Raw genomic sequence first — 20,653 nt, 5'->3', positions numbered from 1 at the left:
ACTCATTGTAAAACAAGGTGATTAAAACCCTGGTGTCTGTTGCAGGCTGTGATCACAGTGGGAAGCACATCAGCTCTCCTGCCCGTCTCACAGGCCTCTCTGTCTGTCTGTCTGTCTGTCTGTGTGCGTGCAGATGCTGTGGTTGAATCGGATTGGTTTGGGGGTTTATGTAGAGGTCTTTGCAAGTGTGGGCTTGTACATTTGTCACTCGAAAATGCCGCCTCAGTCAATCCACATGTTGCTCAGCTTGAATCGATGCAAGTAATTAAGGTTTAACACATGGTTGTGAGCTGAATACATTCAGATGGCTCTTGCCAAGTAGGTTCAGGTTGCTGTAGGCGACCAGTTTACAGCACGTTCTTAATCCCAACTCCTCAAGTACTGACTCTTAAACAGTGGCCCTAAATTTGACGTTATGATGCGCTACGTACCACTCTAACATGAGTTTTGAACGTGTCGGGGGCAGCATGTCAGTTTGCGCTCGTTACTTGCATACAGTCTCTTTTACCAAATTAAATCCAACGTAGGTAACTTTTCTAGGTTTTCAGGAATTTATATGGTTTAGTGTTTTGCGAAAAATCTATATTAGTTGTAGCCACATTCCAGTCATTTGATTATTCTTAAGTCTTGAAAAGAGCAGCTAAAAAGCATGATATTATTACAGTTATGTCCCTTTAGTGAACATCAGGCATAAGATTTACAATGACTGGAAGTATGTTAATAGCGACAATAATTCATATTTTTATGCCAAAAGATTTAGAGCATTTTTTGTTGCCTCTTAACGGCTATCATTATGGCGACGGCTAAGCTAGCGGCTCACAACGTGCACACAACATCAACAGTGCTGACAGAGCCAACAGTGTTTCCCTGACAGGGAACCGGACGGCTTCCACCGAATAGAGAACCTTTAACAATGCTTCACATGACTGAATGTACAAGGCATTGCTCATAGCGATAAACCCACAGAGAATTATCACTCAGTTATGAAATTACTATTTTTCCATGTTTTTCCATCTATGCCATGATGAAATTCAGCAGCACACATTGTAAAACAGCAGTGTTGGCAGGTTGGTGGAACCCCCCAGTTATCGGCGCAGCTAAGTCTTTTAGCTATGTGCTACCACTTAGTCTCATGTTTATCGTCAAAATATTATATCTTTAACACTCCAGTAAAGAACGAAGATTTTTGTCCTGAAACTACTGCTTCTCAAGTGAAGACAGCTCCCATCGCACTTTTGTCCCATTACATTTTTTTTTTTTGACGGTGAGGCTGCTGTGCTATCATCAACTACGTGCAGCTCTGGTAATATGTACATCTGTAGGTAACCACTGAAGCAAAGTCTGTGTCCCATCCAAGGTCAATGTTACCAGAAATTAAATATGTTATTGTGGTTAGCTGTGTCTCGTAACTTGATCTTCTAAAATAACACAGGGTTTGGCTTTTTAAAGAGAGAGATGGCTAAAAACCTTGAGGCCAGCGAACTGAATGTTTGTAATAGTTCACATTGTGATCTTTACTCCACTTGGTCCTCACGGTCGGTGTGGCGGATGGAGTCCGTTGAAGTTATTTTTTGATTCTGTTCTCCGTTAATAATACAGTTGAATGTCTCTGGCGCATGGCAGCAAGCCTAGTTTCTAGAGCGGTGACTTCTCAGTTGGACCTCACAAAAAATATCCCAGCTGTAGCATGAAGGGAGAATGAAAGCCAGAGCTCCTGTTTAGGCAAGAGTTGTTGCTGTGTTCCATGACTTCTACTGTGGCCTTATAATTGTGACTTTGGAATTATGGCATTTCATTATCAATATGTTTAAATAAAAATTAATATAAATCCCCAGACCTGGAAAACAGTTGACAATTTTTCTGTCATTAAAAACTCATGGAAAATATGAAAAAACAGTAAAATTCCCCGGAAAACTATTTTCATTTTTTTTTCTATTTTGCCTTTAGCTGAGAACTAACTTTTTTGGTTGGCGTGTTTGGTTCTGTTACTAAAGTTGAGGTGGTTGCTAACTTGGATTAATGGTTTCAAATGTGCGTTGGACACTGTTGAGAGAGTTGGATGATAAGGAATGGGAGCCCAACTGTCACTGGCTAAAGATACATTTTTACTTTGCGAGCATTGTTTATTCAAATGCAATGCTGCATTGTTTAGGTAAAATTTGTACACGTGTTGCGTTTCAAAATGCATGAAAAATGCCAGCCATGCCGCATTCATCCTTGTATCCAAGGTGCCTGGGAGGTTGTGCTCCTCTCCCACCTGCCGTTACCAAGCGACCAAATCTGCTTGCCTTAATCATGATCAAGTTGCGGTAATTCACTAAACTAAACAAGGTCAAACAAAAGATAAATGGATTTTCCAGCACTGTAAACCTCTCACAGTAGCTTTACTGCCCAATGTGTATGTCAGTTTGGTTGACCTTTTAACCGGATGTCACGATGTCCTTGGACGGAAACGTTGAAGCAAGTAAAATAGTCTGTGGACCAGATCGTAAAGCTCCAGGTAGTTCTGCACTTGCGCCCTGAAATATTGGTGCTAAGAAAGCTTGCGCACCCCAACTGTGTCACTCTGGCTTTTGATCCAGCCTTCCACGCATCTTCAATGACAACAATGGATTTGAGAGTGAACATCCCCTTATATGACATTAATTGTTTAACGTCCATAGCGGTAACTCACAGTAGCCTTGTTAAAGACTCCACTTAATATTACTAGCAAAAAGTGCTAAAGTAGCAGCTAGATTGTCACTGAAAAGTTTGGGAAAATGAAGTCTTCAATGACTACACTGGATTTGAGAGTGTGAACATCCCCTTATATGACATTTGGGGATATACACGCGCTGCACGGTGTTTGCGAACCTGACATTTCTTTTTTTTACTTGAGAGAGGTATTAAATGATAATCAAATATCAAAATAGGTGTTCATTTCATTTAGATTGACTTATCAAAGAGTTATTATATTGCTTGAAAAGAGTCTTTACATTTGTCTCAGGTTTGACTTTTGAATATGTTTATCTATCAAACTACATGAACTTTGCAACCTTGTAATTTTGAGCTCCCAAAAAGCTGTATTCACACAAACCCACTGTTTGCCATATGGGAGGACTGAGAAAGAGCAAACCTGTGGTCTTGTATGTGCACACGTCTGTCTGTGGACAGCCGCTGACACACAGCATGCAAACGACACAAACCATTTGCTGCAGCCACACAGAGACAACACTGAATCAGTGTGCACTCCTCCCTCATTGAGAGCAGCTTATCCGCAGAGAACATAATTGATAATGTAAATAGAGAGTTGGACGGACGCTCCAGAAGTCTGTTTACACAATGTTCAATTCTGTTTTTCCTGTGATTTCCTGGACGTTACGCAGAAGCCTGAGATAGGCACGCAGAGGTCCGCGAACAGACGCACACACAGACACACACACATATGCGCGGCATGGCATAGCTAAGCACAGGACACGCTTGAGTTTGCACAAACAGAGGCCGCCTGTCCCTGAGTGGGACGTCCGTCCGCAGAGGGAGGTGTAGCGGTCTGGGGAACAGAATGGAGACTCGGGACAGAACACAGTGACAGCGTTGGTATCTCATGATCTTAGTGTTGACTACCATCACTTCATCACCCCAACCATATGTGGCTTTAAAATATATGAGCTCTGCCGTGGAGACAAAAATAATAAGCTCCACAAGGCCGTTATACATGTTTCCATTATTTTTAATAAATCTGTGGATAAAATATTGTGAAATGGAGCCGTTCAGTCACCCAAGCAGTTTCTCACCACGTCCAGTCGACTCCATGCTGGTTTACATCTGCTGCAATTCTTCTGCTCTCGGAGAGCTTTGTGTCGAGAGGAATCCAAATGGACAGAAACCCCAGGAAGATATTGATGTCTGGATCGGCAACGATAAAAATCCATATGAATTGTTGCAAACTCACTAAATGGCTGCCTGTAAATCCAGTGGTCCATTCTCACACAGCTGAGGTATTCTGATTGATTGGTAGAAAAAGATTTACACGCCCACATGAGTCTGATTCCTGTCTGCTGTTCACTACTTAAAGTGGCAACATAGCGTTACTCACAAAGACAGGGGGCATGACATTAGTAATATGTTATTATGGGGTTAAAGTTTTATTAGTTGATTGTACGGGTAGCTATAGTGTCCATCTATTTTCTTTTGGCTTGGGGGAGTTTGCAGTCCAGCAACTCTACTTTTCTTGAGTCAAACTGTATCCATTTGAAATGAGGAATATTCGAGCATAAAGAGTATTAGAGCATAACTCTAGCTCATCTAAGTTTGTTTTTCTTAAGTGACAGCAATGGTTTTCCTTAATTCATGTATTTGACGTGGATCATCATCGATTGAGGATGATGACTTTTGGTCTGGGCCATGTAGCTTTAGCCTCTATCTTTTAACATTGTATCCAAGTCAACATATCCTCATACAACGGGTCATATGAGATATTTTTTATCATTATTATTATTGTTTTTGTCCAGCAACAGGAGTACAGGAATACTTTGAACTCATCGGTTGAGGTCACAAAACTACTTGGTGACGTTTCGGAAGAGGTCATGGTTTGGATTCAAATAAGTATATGTTGCATAATTCATGAACCGGGTTAAGTAAGCACATTGCGTCTCAAAAGTAGTTTGTAAGCAACATAAAAAACAAGTCAATGTGGACTTGTCTCCTTGGTTAGGGTCCTGTGTTTGTTTTTCACAATCTATCCACCCCAACCTCATTACCCATGCAGACTATGTTGCTCTTTATCCTACGTCACCTGACTTCCTTAAAGGCAGCCCTGACCCTGGCTCATGATTAAGTGGGTAGCATATAAGAATTATAGTGCATTGCTTTTTGAAGGTATAGATACAAACAGTTAAGAAGAACAGCCTGATCCAGTGGCTAGCTATCACATGCTTTTTCTTTCTTTGTAAATATGTTTAATCCTGATGTTATGGTGACGTGATATTCTCAGATGTTTACTTTTCAATGTAAATACAATCTTGGATGTTGACATGATTTTGCTGAAAAGTTTGTGTCCATCCTGGCCTTTCGCTGAGAGGGGACTTTTTATTTTCAGTCCTGCTTCTTGTGCCAAGACAACTGTTATCACTCTGGAGAAAGATAGGTACTTTCCCCAAAGAGTATCAGCAAGCTTGTTAAAGTAAGGAAATATACATGCGCAAAAGCAAAATGTGCAAAGTTGTGTCCAGAAAAATGCACAATATTCATACAGCCATGTGACCAAATGTTTGGTTCTTTTTGTGAGTTTATAGTTTGTGTGTCTTTTTGAGCAGTGTGTGAGTCTTCACCGTGACATTTTTCAGAGTGCACACTTCCGCTCTGCAACCCCGAGCAGTTTGGCCAGCAATTTGCCCGTTCAGCACAATGCATTGTGGGATCCCTCTCCTTAATCCGAGGGTTAAAAATTGAGTATACGTTCCCCGCAGCCATAACAAGCGCCTTTTTGTCACAGAGGAGACAGGCGACGCATCCCAATTACTCCCTCTCTCCTCTAACCTGACCAGTCGCTCCCAGAACCTTGTCAGAGAGGAGATGGGAAGGTGATGGGGGGAGGGGCGACAGAGGGATGTGACCTTGTGCAAGTGCGTGTGTGTGGTCATGTGCTGAAAGGAGATACGCAACATCAGGCATGCAAAGAAGGAATCCTTCCAGCCGTGCACGGATCCAGAGCGTCACGGAGACAGAGCGGCCCTGCAGCGGATGATTTAAGAGCCGACCGGAGCAATCGATGTCTTAGCAGATATGAAATCTAGAAACGCCGTCCAAGGTGTATTTAAAATGATGTGAACCCGGGCTGCAGAATAAACGCAATATAAATCATTAGCCGCTCGCCCTGTTGTACTGTAGCTTACGGTGGTGTATTAAATTCTGTGTGTGGGTGTGGGTGAGAGAGGAGGGAAAGAAAAGATTTAGCCAAGTTGAACTTTTCAACAACAAATATAAGACCAATACTTGTGGATATCACAAGTTTAATATCTGTTCTCCTTTATTTTTTGAAAACTCTTTCAAAATGTTTCAATTGTTACTACTATTGATACTTCAACTATTACTGGTACTACTACTATTGAAAAGATGAGCTACTTTGATCCAAGCCTTCAGTAAATTTATTAAAGCCCCTGAAAAGTTGGTTTGTTATATTGCATATGAATATTTCTGAATATTTAGTCAGCAAAAATCATAGTTAAACCTGCATTAATTGATTTTTTTTGTCCACTTGGGGGCAGTGCAACCATTTCAATGACATATTATCACCTTATAAAGTTGAGATGGTGAATGTTTTATTAAACAGTGGCCTATTTATGCAGCCATCAGACACGTTCCAACATTAGGATGCAAAAAAAAGTTAAACTTTTTAAAGTTTATTTTTCTTTGATATATATTCTTTTCAGTCATACAGCCAAAATAAATCAACATAAAAGGAATGCCATTTTATTAAAAAGGTTTTAATTATTTATTCATCTTTATAACAACAAATTTGTAACTTTTGCCTACGTATTAGTTTACACAAGACCATTTTTCCTTATACAAGAGAAACAGTTGCTCCTAATCTCCTTAATATCCCAAAGTAACCTGTTCTGGCAAATTAATGACAAATTGTTTAAATAAATAAAACATTTAAATACATAATTAAAAGGTAGGTTTTATTAAAACTTTAAAACCCCCGTACTCAGTGAATCTGCATCATCAGGCCTGTGTCGATGTGGGTTTATCGGATTTGATTGACAGTGGACTGGTGGCGTAATAAGCAACCCCTCCACTGTCATCACATTTTGACTGAAAATAATGTTTTATTTATATTCAAATATCGATTTGAATACAGATTGGTGCCTCTGTCTAACTGAACCCCGCAATTCAAACCAGTGAGAAGAGCTCAGACAAAACAGCACAGACAGAAAAGTCTCAAGAGAAACTTCGACAGAAAATAATGTGTTCATGGAGGACCCTATCACCCTTAGTGTGAGGCTGACGTAAAAAATATGTTTCAGGGTCTTTTAACTAATTTATGACAGCAATCTAACTTTATTCCTTATTTCTATGTCCTTTAGTCTTATCTTATTTATTATTTGTTGAAGGATTTACACAAATATTGCTTCCCTTGCCTGTAATAACCACACAGAAACACATTTCTTAATCATGTGGTGTACTTCACCACCTGTAATGCCCTGTCGTATCACCGTGTTCGGCCAAACATAGTGGACGTTATTAGTAGACCTGGTCCAGCTTCTGAAATGTCTCTTGCACTGGAGCAGCAGGTAACACAACAGGCCTTATGTGCTCTAACAAGTCACCATGGGATCATAACACCGGACTGTACTGAATTGCCCTGCAGTGTGTGTTTTTTAGTGTTGTTACACTTCCTTTTAAGGACTACTTATCATTCCCTTACCTACAAGATTAAGGTCTTTTTAGTTAGGTTCAAGTCAACCAAGGGGAGCTTGGGATTAAGGTAGTAGGGAATAAATACTACCACTGTTTCAACAGAAAGACCCCACAAGAATAGTAAAATCAGTGTGTGTTTACGTGATTGTATTCTTGTCGGCGTTTTTCACTCTGGTGCGGTTGAGGGAAAGCTCAAGGCCCGACGTGCTGAATAATGGGACATGACTTGTGTGTATTTGTGTGTTTGTGTTTGTGCCTGCCAGTAACACACTCAGCAGGAAGTCCCGAGCAAGCAATTTTCTTTTCTCGCCAGACAAATGCATCACTTGAGGAACATATAGTTTTATAGTTTTTACCGTTAAACAAAGACATAATTCAACTAAAATGTAAAAAAAGAAGAAAAAAAGAACCGGCAAGCCTGTCGCTGAAACAATCAAAATGGAGGCACTGCATCGCCTCTGAATATTTATTCTTCACTTAAAGATCCCTGTGGTGTGTTTCATTGATTTGTTTGCCGTTGTAATGTGAGCATACGGATGATTGAATTGTGCTGAGCCGGCACTTTTTTTTTTAAAGCGTTTCAATTAGGCCGATATTTTGACGTGGAGGAGCTGAGGATGGGGGGTGGTTTGGATCATTACCCATCTTGAGCACAGACGGCCATAAACAAGACAGAGACGTGGCCGGGATGAGTAATTTACAGCTGCAATCTCCTCGGACGTAAATCCTTAACTTCGGCCAACATATTGACACTCTGAGGATAAGCAATTTATCAGCCATTTCAATGGCAACAAAAGTATTGTTATGCCTCCACACTGGCTACAGCTGTGGCCATCCATGACTCCCATAGACTGTATATAAGAAGTGGACTTAGTCACTGTGACTTCACCCGTTGGTTTGTGGACTGCCGTTTTGAAACCTGAGTTTGGTATTTTGGCTGTTACCAATCTTGTGTTGCAACAAGAAGTGGCAGGAGAGGGCGGAGCTAAGAACAACCGAACGCTGAATAAGACTTTTCTCGGCAGCCAAAAAGATTACAATTAACTCTCATGAAGTGAAAAAAACACTGTAAAAGGTATAAAGTTGTAAGACAAAAAAACACAGACAACTCACAGACCAGACAACGCCGTGGTAGCGACCCGTCAATAACAAGGGAGCCCCGCCCTGAAGCATACCTTGCTTTATGGTCTATTTCAATTGGACCATAATTAACAAATGAACATCATGCTGTATTGATGTAGACTTGAAACTAAAACTGAGACCATAAACTCATGTTTACAATGTTTACAGAGGGAATAAATCAAGAGAGAAGTAGTCATTTTCCCATAGACTTCTATACAATCAGACTTTTTTTTGCAACCAGATGAGTCACCCCCTGCTGGTCAGTAGAGAGAATGCAGCTTTAAGGCAATTCAGCATTGGCTTCATTCTTCAGACCCTGAGGTTGCTACAATTTCCCTTTCTACTCAAGCTTTAAATTATTTGAATTTGGTGGCCAAAGGTCACTGTGACCTAACAAAAAACCTTTACGGCCATAACTCAAGAATTAATTTCCTAATTATGTCTAAGAGGATAAAATGATAAAGTGATGACATTTTGGACAGACATGGATGTAAACTGCAACATGACTCGTCGGCGGGTGCATACAACCGCAAGCCTGTTATTCCAGTCTTGTCCTGCGTCCCTACTGTTGGATATTTACAAATGTTACATCCTTCCCTCGCTCCGCATCGCTCACCTCATCCTCTCTCCGTCCATATCTTCTGCCCCAACACAGAAACCTGAGTAACAACAAGATCTCCCTGCTGAGGAATGGCTCCTTCTACGGCTTGGCTGCCCTGGAGAAACTGTGAGTACTTAAATCAAGCTGTCTTTTTACTGTTTTGTCCTCCACAGAGTCCTAATAGCTGTCGTATCGCCCCGTAGCAAGGGAAAAGGCAAAAGAAAGGGAGGGGACATGATGGGAATCAGGAGATCCTTGTCGGCAGAAAGCTTGCCAGTAGTTTTTCACCTTTCAGCCCTCGTGCTTAACCCAAATTCCCACAGTAAGTGTCCTTACAGAGGTAATATATAGCATCAGTTAAAAGCCTAATGCAGTGCGCTTTGGCTGATGGACAGACTGCACCTAGTCCACACCAATGAGTCCCCACGTCACATTCAACGTCCCCCAAGGGCCTGTTACGCTCGCAGCCTGATGATGAGCTCCATGATGGCTGTCTTCTCCCCCCCCCCCCTCCTGCCCCCACTGAAGCTAACTATTGATTGCCTTCACCTCGGTCCAGCCATGGTGACGATCAGCGCCTCTCTAGCTGATGGCGACACTGACATTGGCTGATGATGAGGAAATCAGCGAGTGGCTGAAATCACACGGAGAGGACGGCCTAATAACTCTCTTCCTCTCAGTCAATCACCCTCAGATGTACTTAGAAGCACACATATTAAGCTCACACACACACACAAGCTACATCAGCGACTGCTTTGACTATTATTACAGTCAGTTGGCCTCCCATCCCCCTGACTGCCTGATAGTTAAATTCAGATTGTAATGTCAGTGGAGTCATTCCGCCACCTCTACCTCACCATTTTTGGGCAGCGGTGTCACCAGTCGACCTATGTCGCCTGTCTCCAAGAGGCCTTATTAGTGCCATTAAACCGCTCTGCCCGTCGTCCCTCCGGCTCCAGAGGGACTGGAGAGATGATTGCGAGGCTTTCAATGACAATCAGCCAAAGGTCTGTCGGGGCTGACCTCTTGGAGCAGCGCTTGGCGAGCCCCTTCCCGTCCTTCGCCTCCCTCTCCGGGTACAGCCTGTCCATCCGTCCTGCAGAATGCAAACATTTGGCAGAGGCGAGTCTGACGCTAGCAGTGGATGCCAAGCCAGGTAGCCTCAGCGAGTTGAAAGTGGAGGTCCAGATGTTACCTCGTCTGGCCCGGCATACTGACTGCCTGCCCGGCCGGCTGGATGGCTTGACTGGATGTGAGGGTTGTGTTGAATTGTCAGCTGATTGACAAGCTTAATAACGCATGTGTTTGTTTGTGTGTGTGTGTGTGTGTGTGTGTGTGTGTGTGTGTGTGTGTGTGTGTGTGTGTGTGTGTGTGTGTGTGTGCACCACGTGCTTAGAAATACAGTGATCCCAGATTTTTCTTTGTATGAAATAAAATTAGGTTAAGTTCATTTAAAGGCAGGGTTGGTAATCGTCTTCAGAAACATTTTTCATATATTTGTTGAAATTGTCATTACATCCTGACAGCAATCAAGGAATCAAATGCTCTGAGAAAAAAAGAATAAAAAAATGGTATCTGTTGCTGCAGCAGGAATGTAATCAGCTCGTCCAATCATTGCTTTAGGGCTGAATGCAATGATTGGACGAGCTACCTGGAGGTCCGCCTACCTGTGCGTATTCTGCCAGTGCACTTATTACTTGTTACCAGAGTTTTCCACAAGCTTCTAGCTTGACAGCTGAGTGCAATAACAATTGTCATGTTTGTTGTTTAGGTTCATTATTACATTTTGGGGGAATGGCTTTGGAGGTAGGCCTGAAGGGTAAGTGTTGCCGACTTGGCGATATTTAGCGATTTTTGGAGCTAGTGTTGCTATCTACTTTCATTGGGAGATTGTTGGTAACACTACGCGGTTTTAAAAAAAACCCATTTAAATCTAGCATACTCTTGCTACTTTCTCAAGATTACCAACCCCAGCTTAAAATTCCACAACATATCTACTTATTCACGACTGTTCTAGCCATCCAGATCATTTTGGTCTAATTTGTCCTGGCTCTGGGATCCACCCCAATACAATGGAGGTGATAGGAATTTCATTGCACTAATGGTAATGAGGAAATTTGTTTTCTTTTCTGGTGTTTGGGTTTACCAACCCTTTACAGAAGGGGTAAGGCTGAAAGCCCTTCATGATATTGCATCATTTTTTAAAGTATTACAATTTATCAATCCTCACAAGGTCCTCCATCCTAAAACTTACCATCACCATTGTCATGGCAGGTCAACAGCTCTTAAGGAACTTTATTAATCACAATGTTCACAAGTACATCAAAAATGCATATGTTTGTTGAAGCTAGTACAAATGATAGGAAATGGGTAAAATTACACAGATCATATAACATATGTTTATGTTTATTTATGAAGCGCATTTATTAGTTTACTGCTTCTCCACATTTACGGTTCAAACGGCCAAGTTGCTTTACAATGCTAAAATACAACTACACTAATATATAACCTAGCATAACTAACCTTCTGTGTTGTGGGCTTCAGATAGTAGTATGTTGTATACGTGAAATAGATAAATCTTTTAGCTGAGAAGCTAACAGATGATAATAGCTCAGGTGCAATTGTTTCCCTCTCAGTATTTTGTGATCCAGCCTCCAGCCGCAGTGTCTTCTTGTAGACTTCGTAAAATAAAGGTTTTCTGTGATTTTTTTTAATTTTTATCCATTGTTGAAAACAATTATTGTTGATGTTAGCCTTCTTCAAACAGTTCCTGATCCCTTGGGTCAAGTCTGTCGGCCAATCAGAGGCCGTGTTCGTAGTTGTGTGATGCATGTTTGGCGCTCTGGCAGATTAAAAGTTGCTGCGGTGTATATAATTGTAGTGGCACTGCGAGGAATAATTGCTCTGACATTCTTTTTTTTTATCTCAGTACCTTGTCGGCTTCAGACACCATCAAAAAACACCATCAAACAAATATAAAGATAAAGTTTGTCAGACCATCTTGGCGGTGCCAGTGTTAATGAAGGGTCCCTGTATGTTGGAAGATGGCCTGGATCCCCCCATATGGACACGGGCCCATTACCATCAGCCAAACTGGGTCCCACGGGGAGCAGAGCAGGAACAAAGCCCGTCACTGTTCTCTGATCAGCACCCTGAATGTAGCTTTTGACGCTTCATCATGGGTTCCCACCGCACCAGTGTGTGAAGAATCTGTGAGAACTGGATGACGCTGGCACATTTCTTTTGCCCGCATCTAATCTGACACAGTGCTGCTATGATGTTGTCGTAGACATATTGGATTTAAAACACATTTGGTTGAAGAATATTTATTAGTAGACATACATGGAACATCTGCAGGATGATGGAGTCAGACAAGGATGTGCTGCAGTCGGTTCCATCTTGGTAATTGCACACTTTTCGCACCCAGGATAAAAACAAATAAGGTTGAATTAAACAGAAGGTAAATTGATATAACAATAAGTGTTTTCAGATTGTCCTATGTATTCAATTCAATTCAGTTTATTTTGTATAGCCCAGAATCACAAATTACAAATTTGCCTCAGAGGGCTTTACAATCTGTACACATGTTACATCCTCTGTCCTTAGACCCTCACATCCTCTGTCCTTAGACCCTCACATCCTCTGTCCTTCCCTCACATCCTCTGTCCTTCCCTCACATCCTCTGTCCTTACACCCTCAAAAACTCCCTTCCCTAAAAAAAACCCCTTTAACAGGGAGAAAAAAGGAAGAAACCTCTGGGAGAACGACAGAGGAGGGATCCTTCTCCCAGGATGGACAGAATGCAATAGATGTCATGTGTACAGAATGAGCAGCATAACAGAGATACAACACATTCAATGTATATGACATAAATGATTCATATAATAAGACTACTTATAATAACAGCAGCAATTATTACAGTAGAATTATAGCCATGAAAATAGGGATAGTAATGTGACTAATAATAATAATGGAAGTAGCAGTGGGTGTCAGTCGGCTCACAGCAGGAGGCACGACTACGGTCCAGGTACCACAACGATTCATGGAAACCTGCATCAAGAAAAGTAAACACCTCTGTTCCACTTCCCCACAGCCCTGCACCTGAAATAAGCACACTCCTATTGGCTACGAGAGTGTTTTATGTCTTTACAGTAGCGTTTATTTTTACTGTCGTGGCCGTGGATGTGACGGGAGATTTATTCTCACTAGGCTGTCAAAATGTTTTTTTATCGACTGCAGCAGTTTTTTTGTGGAGCTTCGGCTGGAGGGAGAGACAGCATCAGAATCCAGAATGGCTTCTGCAGCTACTCATTCTGAAAGGCAGATGTCAGAGGTATGAGTATTGTGTCGTCCTTTTAAAAAGTTTCACCGCTCCTTTTGTTCCCATGGTTTGGAGGTTGGACATTTATTCCGTCTTTCCTGGTGAATGCATCTGCTATGGCGGTGATGATAAGGGCGTAGTTAACCGATGGAGGATGCGTCCTCTGGCTTGTTGGGCATAAGACTGTGTAACAGACAGACTCTGAGAGCAGAGTGCAGGTGGGAAAAGGTCACTGATCACGTGATCATAAACCAGAACTGACCCTGAGTTAATCCTCCGCGGGTCAGAGGCTATTAACAGGGACAGGAAAAATGAGTATTATTGACACAGCGGAATCAATAACACTTGATTAAAGCAGGAGATCACTCAATGTGAGATTTTAATTACATATCAGTACGGCGCCTTGTCAATCAGAAATTGGACCATGTCGGTGTACAAAACTATTTTTCTCTAACTTGAGCTTCCTGATTATGAAAATTAGAAAATAAATGTAAAGTAATTTATTTTGCTCTTATATTTATATTACATACATTTTACATTCTTTACTGGTATTGACAAAAGAACGTGTTCATCATTTTTTTTTATTAACGACTATGTAAAGGTGTTAAATTAATTCATCTGTTTTGAAACCATGATTTCACAGCTACCTTTTTAATTTCTTCATTTTTTCATGGGGGGGGGGGGGGATAGCAGGTCAACGGTATATGCCACATAGCAGTGGTATACATCATCTGAAAGCTGGGGACCTTGAGATCATATTGTGCAGCTCAGCAGTGTGTGTGAGTTTATTCTGGTCATTTATCTGTAATAAACATTTTATTTCTGGTAAGTGCCCATTAAAATTTTGAGATTTTGAGTGTCAAAGGGCTTAGAACTGATGGAAGTACATGACAGCCATTCCCATGCTCACTTGAGGCTCATAAGCTGTTGCACAAAGTCTGTTACGCAGATTTTGTGCAAAATGTAACCAAAATGTAAAATCCATGCAGAAGACACCATGACCCTGAGGAATACAATGGAAAAATCCATGCTGTGATTTGACATTTTTGAGATTGCTACAAGAATTGCATTATTCAGCAATCTGTTGACGAGCACTCGAAACTACTCGTAAACCCCCTAATTGTCAATATACCTTGGCTAAGATGGACGGCATAGTGCTGCAATGCACCTTTGTTTCTTTGGTTTCATTTAAGAATTTTGAAGGATTCTGAGTTTGTTATTGAATCAGAAGCATTTTTCAAAAGGTTTGTTGTTTTGTATCCATGTTTTTATTAAAACAAAAAATGTTTATTCAAATACTAAAGTTGAAAACCAAATACCTACCCAAAACATGAATAACCTGAAAGTTGTTACCGTAGCTCAACATCTTAACTCTAGCTTTAATACCGAATCGCTACAGTCTCTTAAAGACGCTAATGTCGGTGGTCTCAGAGGGTTGAGTCATATTTCAATTAATATTTTAATTGTGCTTCAGCATAAACATCCACTGTAGTTTCCGATGTTGGACAGCAGTTTCTTTTTTTTAATTCTTTACTTGAGAGGACATGAAGTAAGATGAAGCCTTAAATGGATCAAAGCGTAGTCTTGAAATATGAATGCTTTTATTGTTATTTCACAGGAGACCGTTGCTGGGTCACATTCAGGGCGAAAACCTGTGAGCAGCATGGGTGTAACCAGTTAACTGACCAAGTTTGGAGAGACAGAGAGGACAGATTCTTCTTCTTCTTCTTCTTCGTCTCCCCTGTGTTTCACTTCTCTGGGCTGTTTATCACACATTGTCTCCTACAGTTAAAAAAAAACAAGTAGCAGATGGATGCTGGAAACCTGGTAATTTAATAGAAAGACTTATAATATTTATTTCCATCTTGGGAGCATTGGGACTTATTTCTTGTTTTGTTTTTGTTATGCTATTTAAAGAAATAGCAAGAGAGCATAAGGCCGCGCATCAAAAGCATCTCTTGGAAGAATTCGCCTCACACTCTCCTTGAACTCTTGTTTTGTTCTGATAGAAATATCTCACACTGATGAGAACAGCAGTTCCAAAATAGGACACAGTTGCGGCGCTGTTAACCAAAGACGGCGCCTTCTTCACAGTTCAGGGTCTCTCAGAACTTTTTTTTGGTCCCCTCCATCTGTTGTTAAATTGCTTCTGTTGGTTTCATGTTCTAATTTCACACGTTGGCTGAAGTGAAGTCGTCTCTACCAAAATGATTAACTTTTTTTTTTCACTCCTTTCTGTAATCTCTGAAATCGGAGAACATCACTGCAAATATCCCATAAGCACTGCTCATCCACCCACCAGGAATAAATTGCACTCCAGCTGGGTTTGATAAATGTTAATTATCGCCCCTACTGGGTTCAGACTGTGGAAACGTTTAAGTGGCAAAGGCCCTTTTCATTTTATTGAAAAACCTGTGTTGTTTCAAACATGTAGGCAAAATATTACATTGACATGCGTTGACTGTTTTAAACCGGCTATTTGATTGGGCTGCACGTCTTGCCAAGAAGGTTGAATAATGAATCTATGCCGTAGGCCTTCAGGTTTTACTGTATTTAATATTTCCATAATGCAAACACACACAGTCCATTTGATGCTCTGGCAGCAGTAGCTACAAGCCTGTCACTATGCGTACACACTAAGTCTGTTTAATTGGTCCAAACTGTCCGAGTGTCCACCTTCCCCCCTTCCTCGGTGAGCTTTCAACACATATTAATGTACAATCCGGTAGGTGGTTGTCTGTCTCGGTGAGTGTTTGCTGTAATTCAGAGTGTGTGGCCAGGCCTTCCCCTCAAAGCATCTGCAAACTGATCCATGAATATGTAACGCAGGAATAAATGGATTTAATAAACAGATTCCACATTAGCATCAAGGTTGGTGCCAATATATGTTACACTTAGGCTTGTTAATGACAGAGTGGATTAGAGTCATTTACAGTGTGGAAGGAAAGGAAAGGATTTGCTTCTTGCCTTTCAGTTGCTGTGAAAAACAAAAATATTAAGTAGATACTCTATCTGCCTCTAGCTTAGTATCTCAAAGCAGGCTGCAAGTATTTTATTTTATTCAGTTCATCTCTGAATTAGGTTTTGATTGATGATTTAGTTTTGGAAAAGTCCACAAAGAGATACACAGCAAAGAGTCTGCAGTCATGCTAATGCTAGCGGCTCGGTGGGTGTGTCCTTATGGCTAAATGCTAACATCAGCTTGCTAACATGCTCACAGTTACAGTGTTAACATGCTAAAGTTTAGCAGGTACAGTTTTCATCATGTTCACAATCTTAGTTTAACTTGTTATCTTTCTTACAGTTGCTAATCAGCACCAAACACAAAGTACTAGATTCCCATAAAATTAGCCACAAACCACAGAATTGGACAAATTCAGATTTCAACCTGATGATGGCGCTGTATGAAGAGTTAAGGATTCACAAAAGTGGATGCAATTTATTCTGATGAGGTGGTGCTAAAGCTAAAGTCAAGAAATCACATATGTTGGTAGGATTCATCATCTGGGAACAATGAATGTAAGCGCAAAATGTTTGTGCTAATCTATTCAGGAAATATCAAGATATTTCACTAGATATATGAAACCGTCAACCTGCTGGTGGCGCTAGAAGAATAGTGAGAAGATCACAAAGTTTAGATGATTCATCCTCTGCTAACCATGAATATATATTTTAAACACCCATGGCAATCAATCCAATAGTCGTCACAATGTTTCACAAAAAAATTAATAAACGTCAACTCTATAGTTGCGCTAGATGAAAAGTCAGATGATCACCAAAGTCAAGAGGATTCATCCTCTGGTAACCATGAATGCATGTGTAAAATCCCATGGCAATCCACCCAATACTTGTTGAGATATTTAACAAAAATAAAAATACAAATGTCAACTTCATGGTGGCAGGGAATCGAGTACAGTATTCATACTTTGGTAACCATGAATGTTTGTAGAAAATGTCATAGAAATCCATTGCATCCTTCTGAGAAAAAAATTCTATTTACCACGATATAGCTTGCAAATATTTAGCATTTTACCTGGACTAAAACACATAAACAATCCTAAGTTTGGATGTAGTTTATTTGAGTGTGTGTGTCCTTAATGCTCTGACCTGATTATCAGAGATTCCTACTTTACTGGAAACAAGGTGCCTTTACGTGCACACATCCCGCTGGAGACACGGACATGCGGCTAGGAAACATGATCCAAGTTATACTAATGAATGCATGTCATTGTCTCATTTCATTAAGTGTGAGTATACAATGGAATACATCATGCAGCATCACTTTCCATTTGGACGAGTGCCCAAGTGGCTTCAGCATGGAGCAACAGTCTTATTTGCTTATGTAGTCAGTGTGGAGTTTGACCTTTTTGTGAAATCAGATTTTGATAATTACATCAACATTGAGATCTGTTTAATGAGACTCGGCGTGATTAAGTAGTGTTTGCCGTCAAGGAGAAAGCAGCGCTCAGTCTTCAGGCTGTGCCTGCAGACGTGTGTGTGTGTGTGTGTGTGTGTGTGTGTGTGTGTGTGTGTGTGTGTGTGTGTGTGTGTGGTCTGGTCAGTGTGTTTCATATGTGTGTGTGCGCTCCATATCAGTGCGGTGGCTGTGCGATGTGGTAATCACCCAGATTCGGGGAGGATTCTGCCCATTAGTGTCACATAGTGAGCGGGGCCGATATCCTCGGGGTCGCACGGTTTCGGGAGAAATTGAGCAGGCTAGAATATACAGTGCAGTTTAAATTAATTGGGGAAGCACTTGAGTGGCTTTTCAAACATTAACCGCGAACGTCTGAGTTTTATACTGAGGGCTGCTCCTGCTCTCCAAACACGCAGGGCTGGGGGAGTAGAAAATGGTTATTGTTTAAACATTAGCCTCATTTGAGCTGCTCCAGCTGTATCTACAGTGGAAATGTGGGGCGAGTCTCCCCAAAGGTAGTTATCATTTGTTAGCGTATGTCTGTTTATGTGTGTGTACCATGAATTCTCAAATAGTTGCCAGGGCTTTTGTTTACCTCAACTGAAGAGAGAAACAGCTCTTTGTTTGAGGCAGATTATTATCAGAGGCAGTACTTAGATTTAACTTCCCCTGCTCTATATTTAATACACTGTATTTAGAAGACTCCCTGCTGCTGTTTTCTGTAACTGCGAGTGCAATGCTTTTTATATTTGTTTAGCATTAAAAGCCTCAGGTGGCAGAATCTCCTCTCTTCCCCTGAAGGCCTTTATTGTGAAGCACTGGACGTGTGGATTTAACAGCCGAATCTTGAAGTACAATAAAGTAGTCAGTTTGAGAAAGGCATAGTATTTCTGTCTGTTGTTGCACCGTTGGAAATAATGTTGTGGGAATCAGATTATCCTGAGTTTACAATGCAATTTCTGGGTCACATGCTGTGTCCCAGATCATTCACTCATTAACTACTCCCTACTCACTATACATTGAGTTCTATGTAGAGGATTTAACAATGAGTTTATTGGCAAAATGAAAAAAAACTTTCGGACACTAATCTCCAACCTTCGTTAACACCTTCCATTTGAACAGGGGCTGGTGTGCCTTTCATAATAAATCTATTCATTTTTGTGATTATTATAAATTGTATAAGTTGATTCCTGGCGAAATGCTCTGAATGATTTTAAGTTCCCTCCGGTAAACAGGGATGCGGCGTATATGTCTAGGGCTTTTATTGTGAAAAACAGGAGGAGTAAAGCAGTATGCGCTGCCGTTGTGAATGTGGGGTCAAAAAGTGTCTGTTACCAAATCCATAAAAACAACAAACTTTGTGTACGTTTGTCTTGTGATGTTCTGTTCGCATTAAATATATTATATTCGCACCAGAACACAGAGATTTGTCCCAATCGTGCTGTCTTCAGAGCAATGCATGATGGTATATAGTCCTCTGTTAGTGATCATTGTTGTCCACTATTTTTAACAAATGCACTGTGGGATACTTTTAATCCGCTATATAAGATATATTAATTCTCACTATACATTCGGACATCACTACAAGTGAGCAGTGAGGATCACAAACATCGTGTGCTTTTGCATCTCTTGCGATGTTGTCAGACAGGTGAAGCTGTATGTTGAAGCAAGGTCTGTTTTTCCCAACGCATACCAAAGGTGGTCCATTGAGAGAGGATTACAGTAGGGTTGCAAACATGTTGATCCACTTAATAATTATTTTGAACAACTCAATCTTCACTGTACTATGCATTTCTAAACACTAAACACTGTTTACTAAACAGTAAAACACAAAAACAGTATGGTGGGTGCAGTGAAATATCGGCATGGCTTAAACCGTGCTTGGCCTCTACTTTTCTATTTATTCTTTGTCATCATGATGATAAAATAATCTTCATGTTGACCATTTCTTATTACAAGGCATATAGAGTGCATTTTTTTTATACTGTTTGGAATACCAGAGGCATGGAGCTTACTGACACAAAAAGAATGCAGATATTGATGCTAAATGGACTTTCAAAAGTTTCCTCTGATTGTCAAAATTTTTGGCACCCGTTCTGTTGCAATATGTGGCACACCCCAACTTGTCTGGAACCTCAGGATTACACACAATCATAATCTGTAACATTTATTTGCAGATACTTGTTGGCTCAGGTCTGATGGCTATAAAAGGTTGTGTTTTCCGCGATGCCATGGTTGGTTATATGCGGCTTTATCTCATACAGGAAGCCAGTATTCAAAGTTATATTTTTTAAATAATATTATGAAAAAAGCAATATTTGATACCATTTAGAGGGGATTAAGAAGTAGATGTGTGAATCCCAAAGAACCCCAAACCAAAGATTCAAAACTGCAATTTGAAATTCTCTGTTTTTAATATTTCAATTCAAATGTCTTGTTTATTGATTTTCCTAGTTTAGCTTGATAGTTCAGGCCATTGGAGTTCTTATACAGGTTTTTCCGTTGATTCTTGTAAGCACATTATTGAGCTGGATACAGCATTCTTTGATATTCTTTGTACAGTCATGTATTTCTTGTACGTGGACTCACTGAGCAGCGACCTCTGGCCCTGGATAAAGCAGTAAGTCGATAAGGTGGAAATTTCTGAACATTCAGCAAATTCAGAGAGGGCAGAGCAGGGAGCTGCGAGATGGTTCAGGATAAAAGGAGGAGCTGCGGGCACAACGGCTGACCTTCTGACCTCCACCCTCCACCCGCTCTTTTGTAACATATTGTACATGATCAAAGACAA

At 40.8% G+C, this 20,653-nt stretch overlaps 1 protein-coding gene across 1 annotated transcript in view; it reads left to right on the top strand.

Moving 5' to 3' along the window:
* LOC129092609 (adhesion G protein-coupled receptor A3) overlaps positions 1 to 20,653 on the top strand; it is a 163,413-nt gene that overhangs the window by 6,910 nt on the left and 135,850 nt on the right. The window contains exon 2 of the mRNA XM_054600615.1: positions 9,179 to 9,250. Within this exon, the coding sequence (XP_054456590.1) occupies positions 9,179 to 9,250 (72 nt within the window). The remainder of the gene's footprint in view (positions 1 to 9,178; positions 9,251 to 20,653) is intronic.

The sequence above is a fragment of the Anoplopoma fimbria genome, chromosome 6 (genome assembly GCF_027596085.1).
Source record: "Anoplopoma fimbria isolate UVic2021 breed Golden Eagle Sablefish chromosome 6, Afim_UVic_2022, whole genome shotgun sequence".
Classification (NCBI taxonomy): domain Eukaryota; kingdom Metazoa; phylum Chordata; class Actinopteri; order Perciformes; family Anoplopomatidae; genus Anoplopoma; species Anoplopoma fimbria.
The sequence above is the reverse complement of the archived record's forward strand: the minus strand, read 5'-3'. Positions and strand labels throughout refer to the sequence as shown.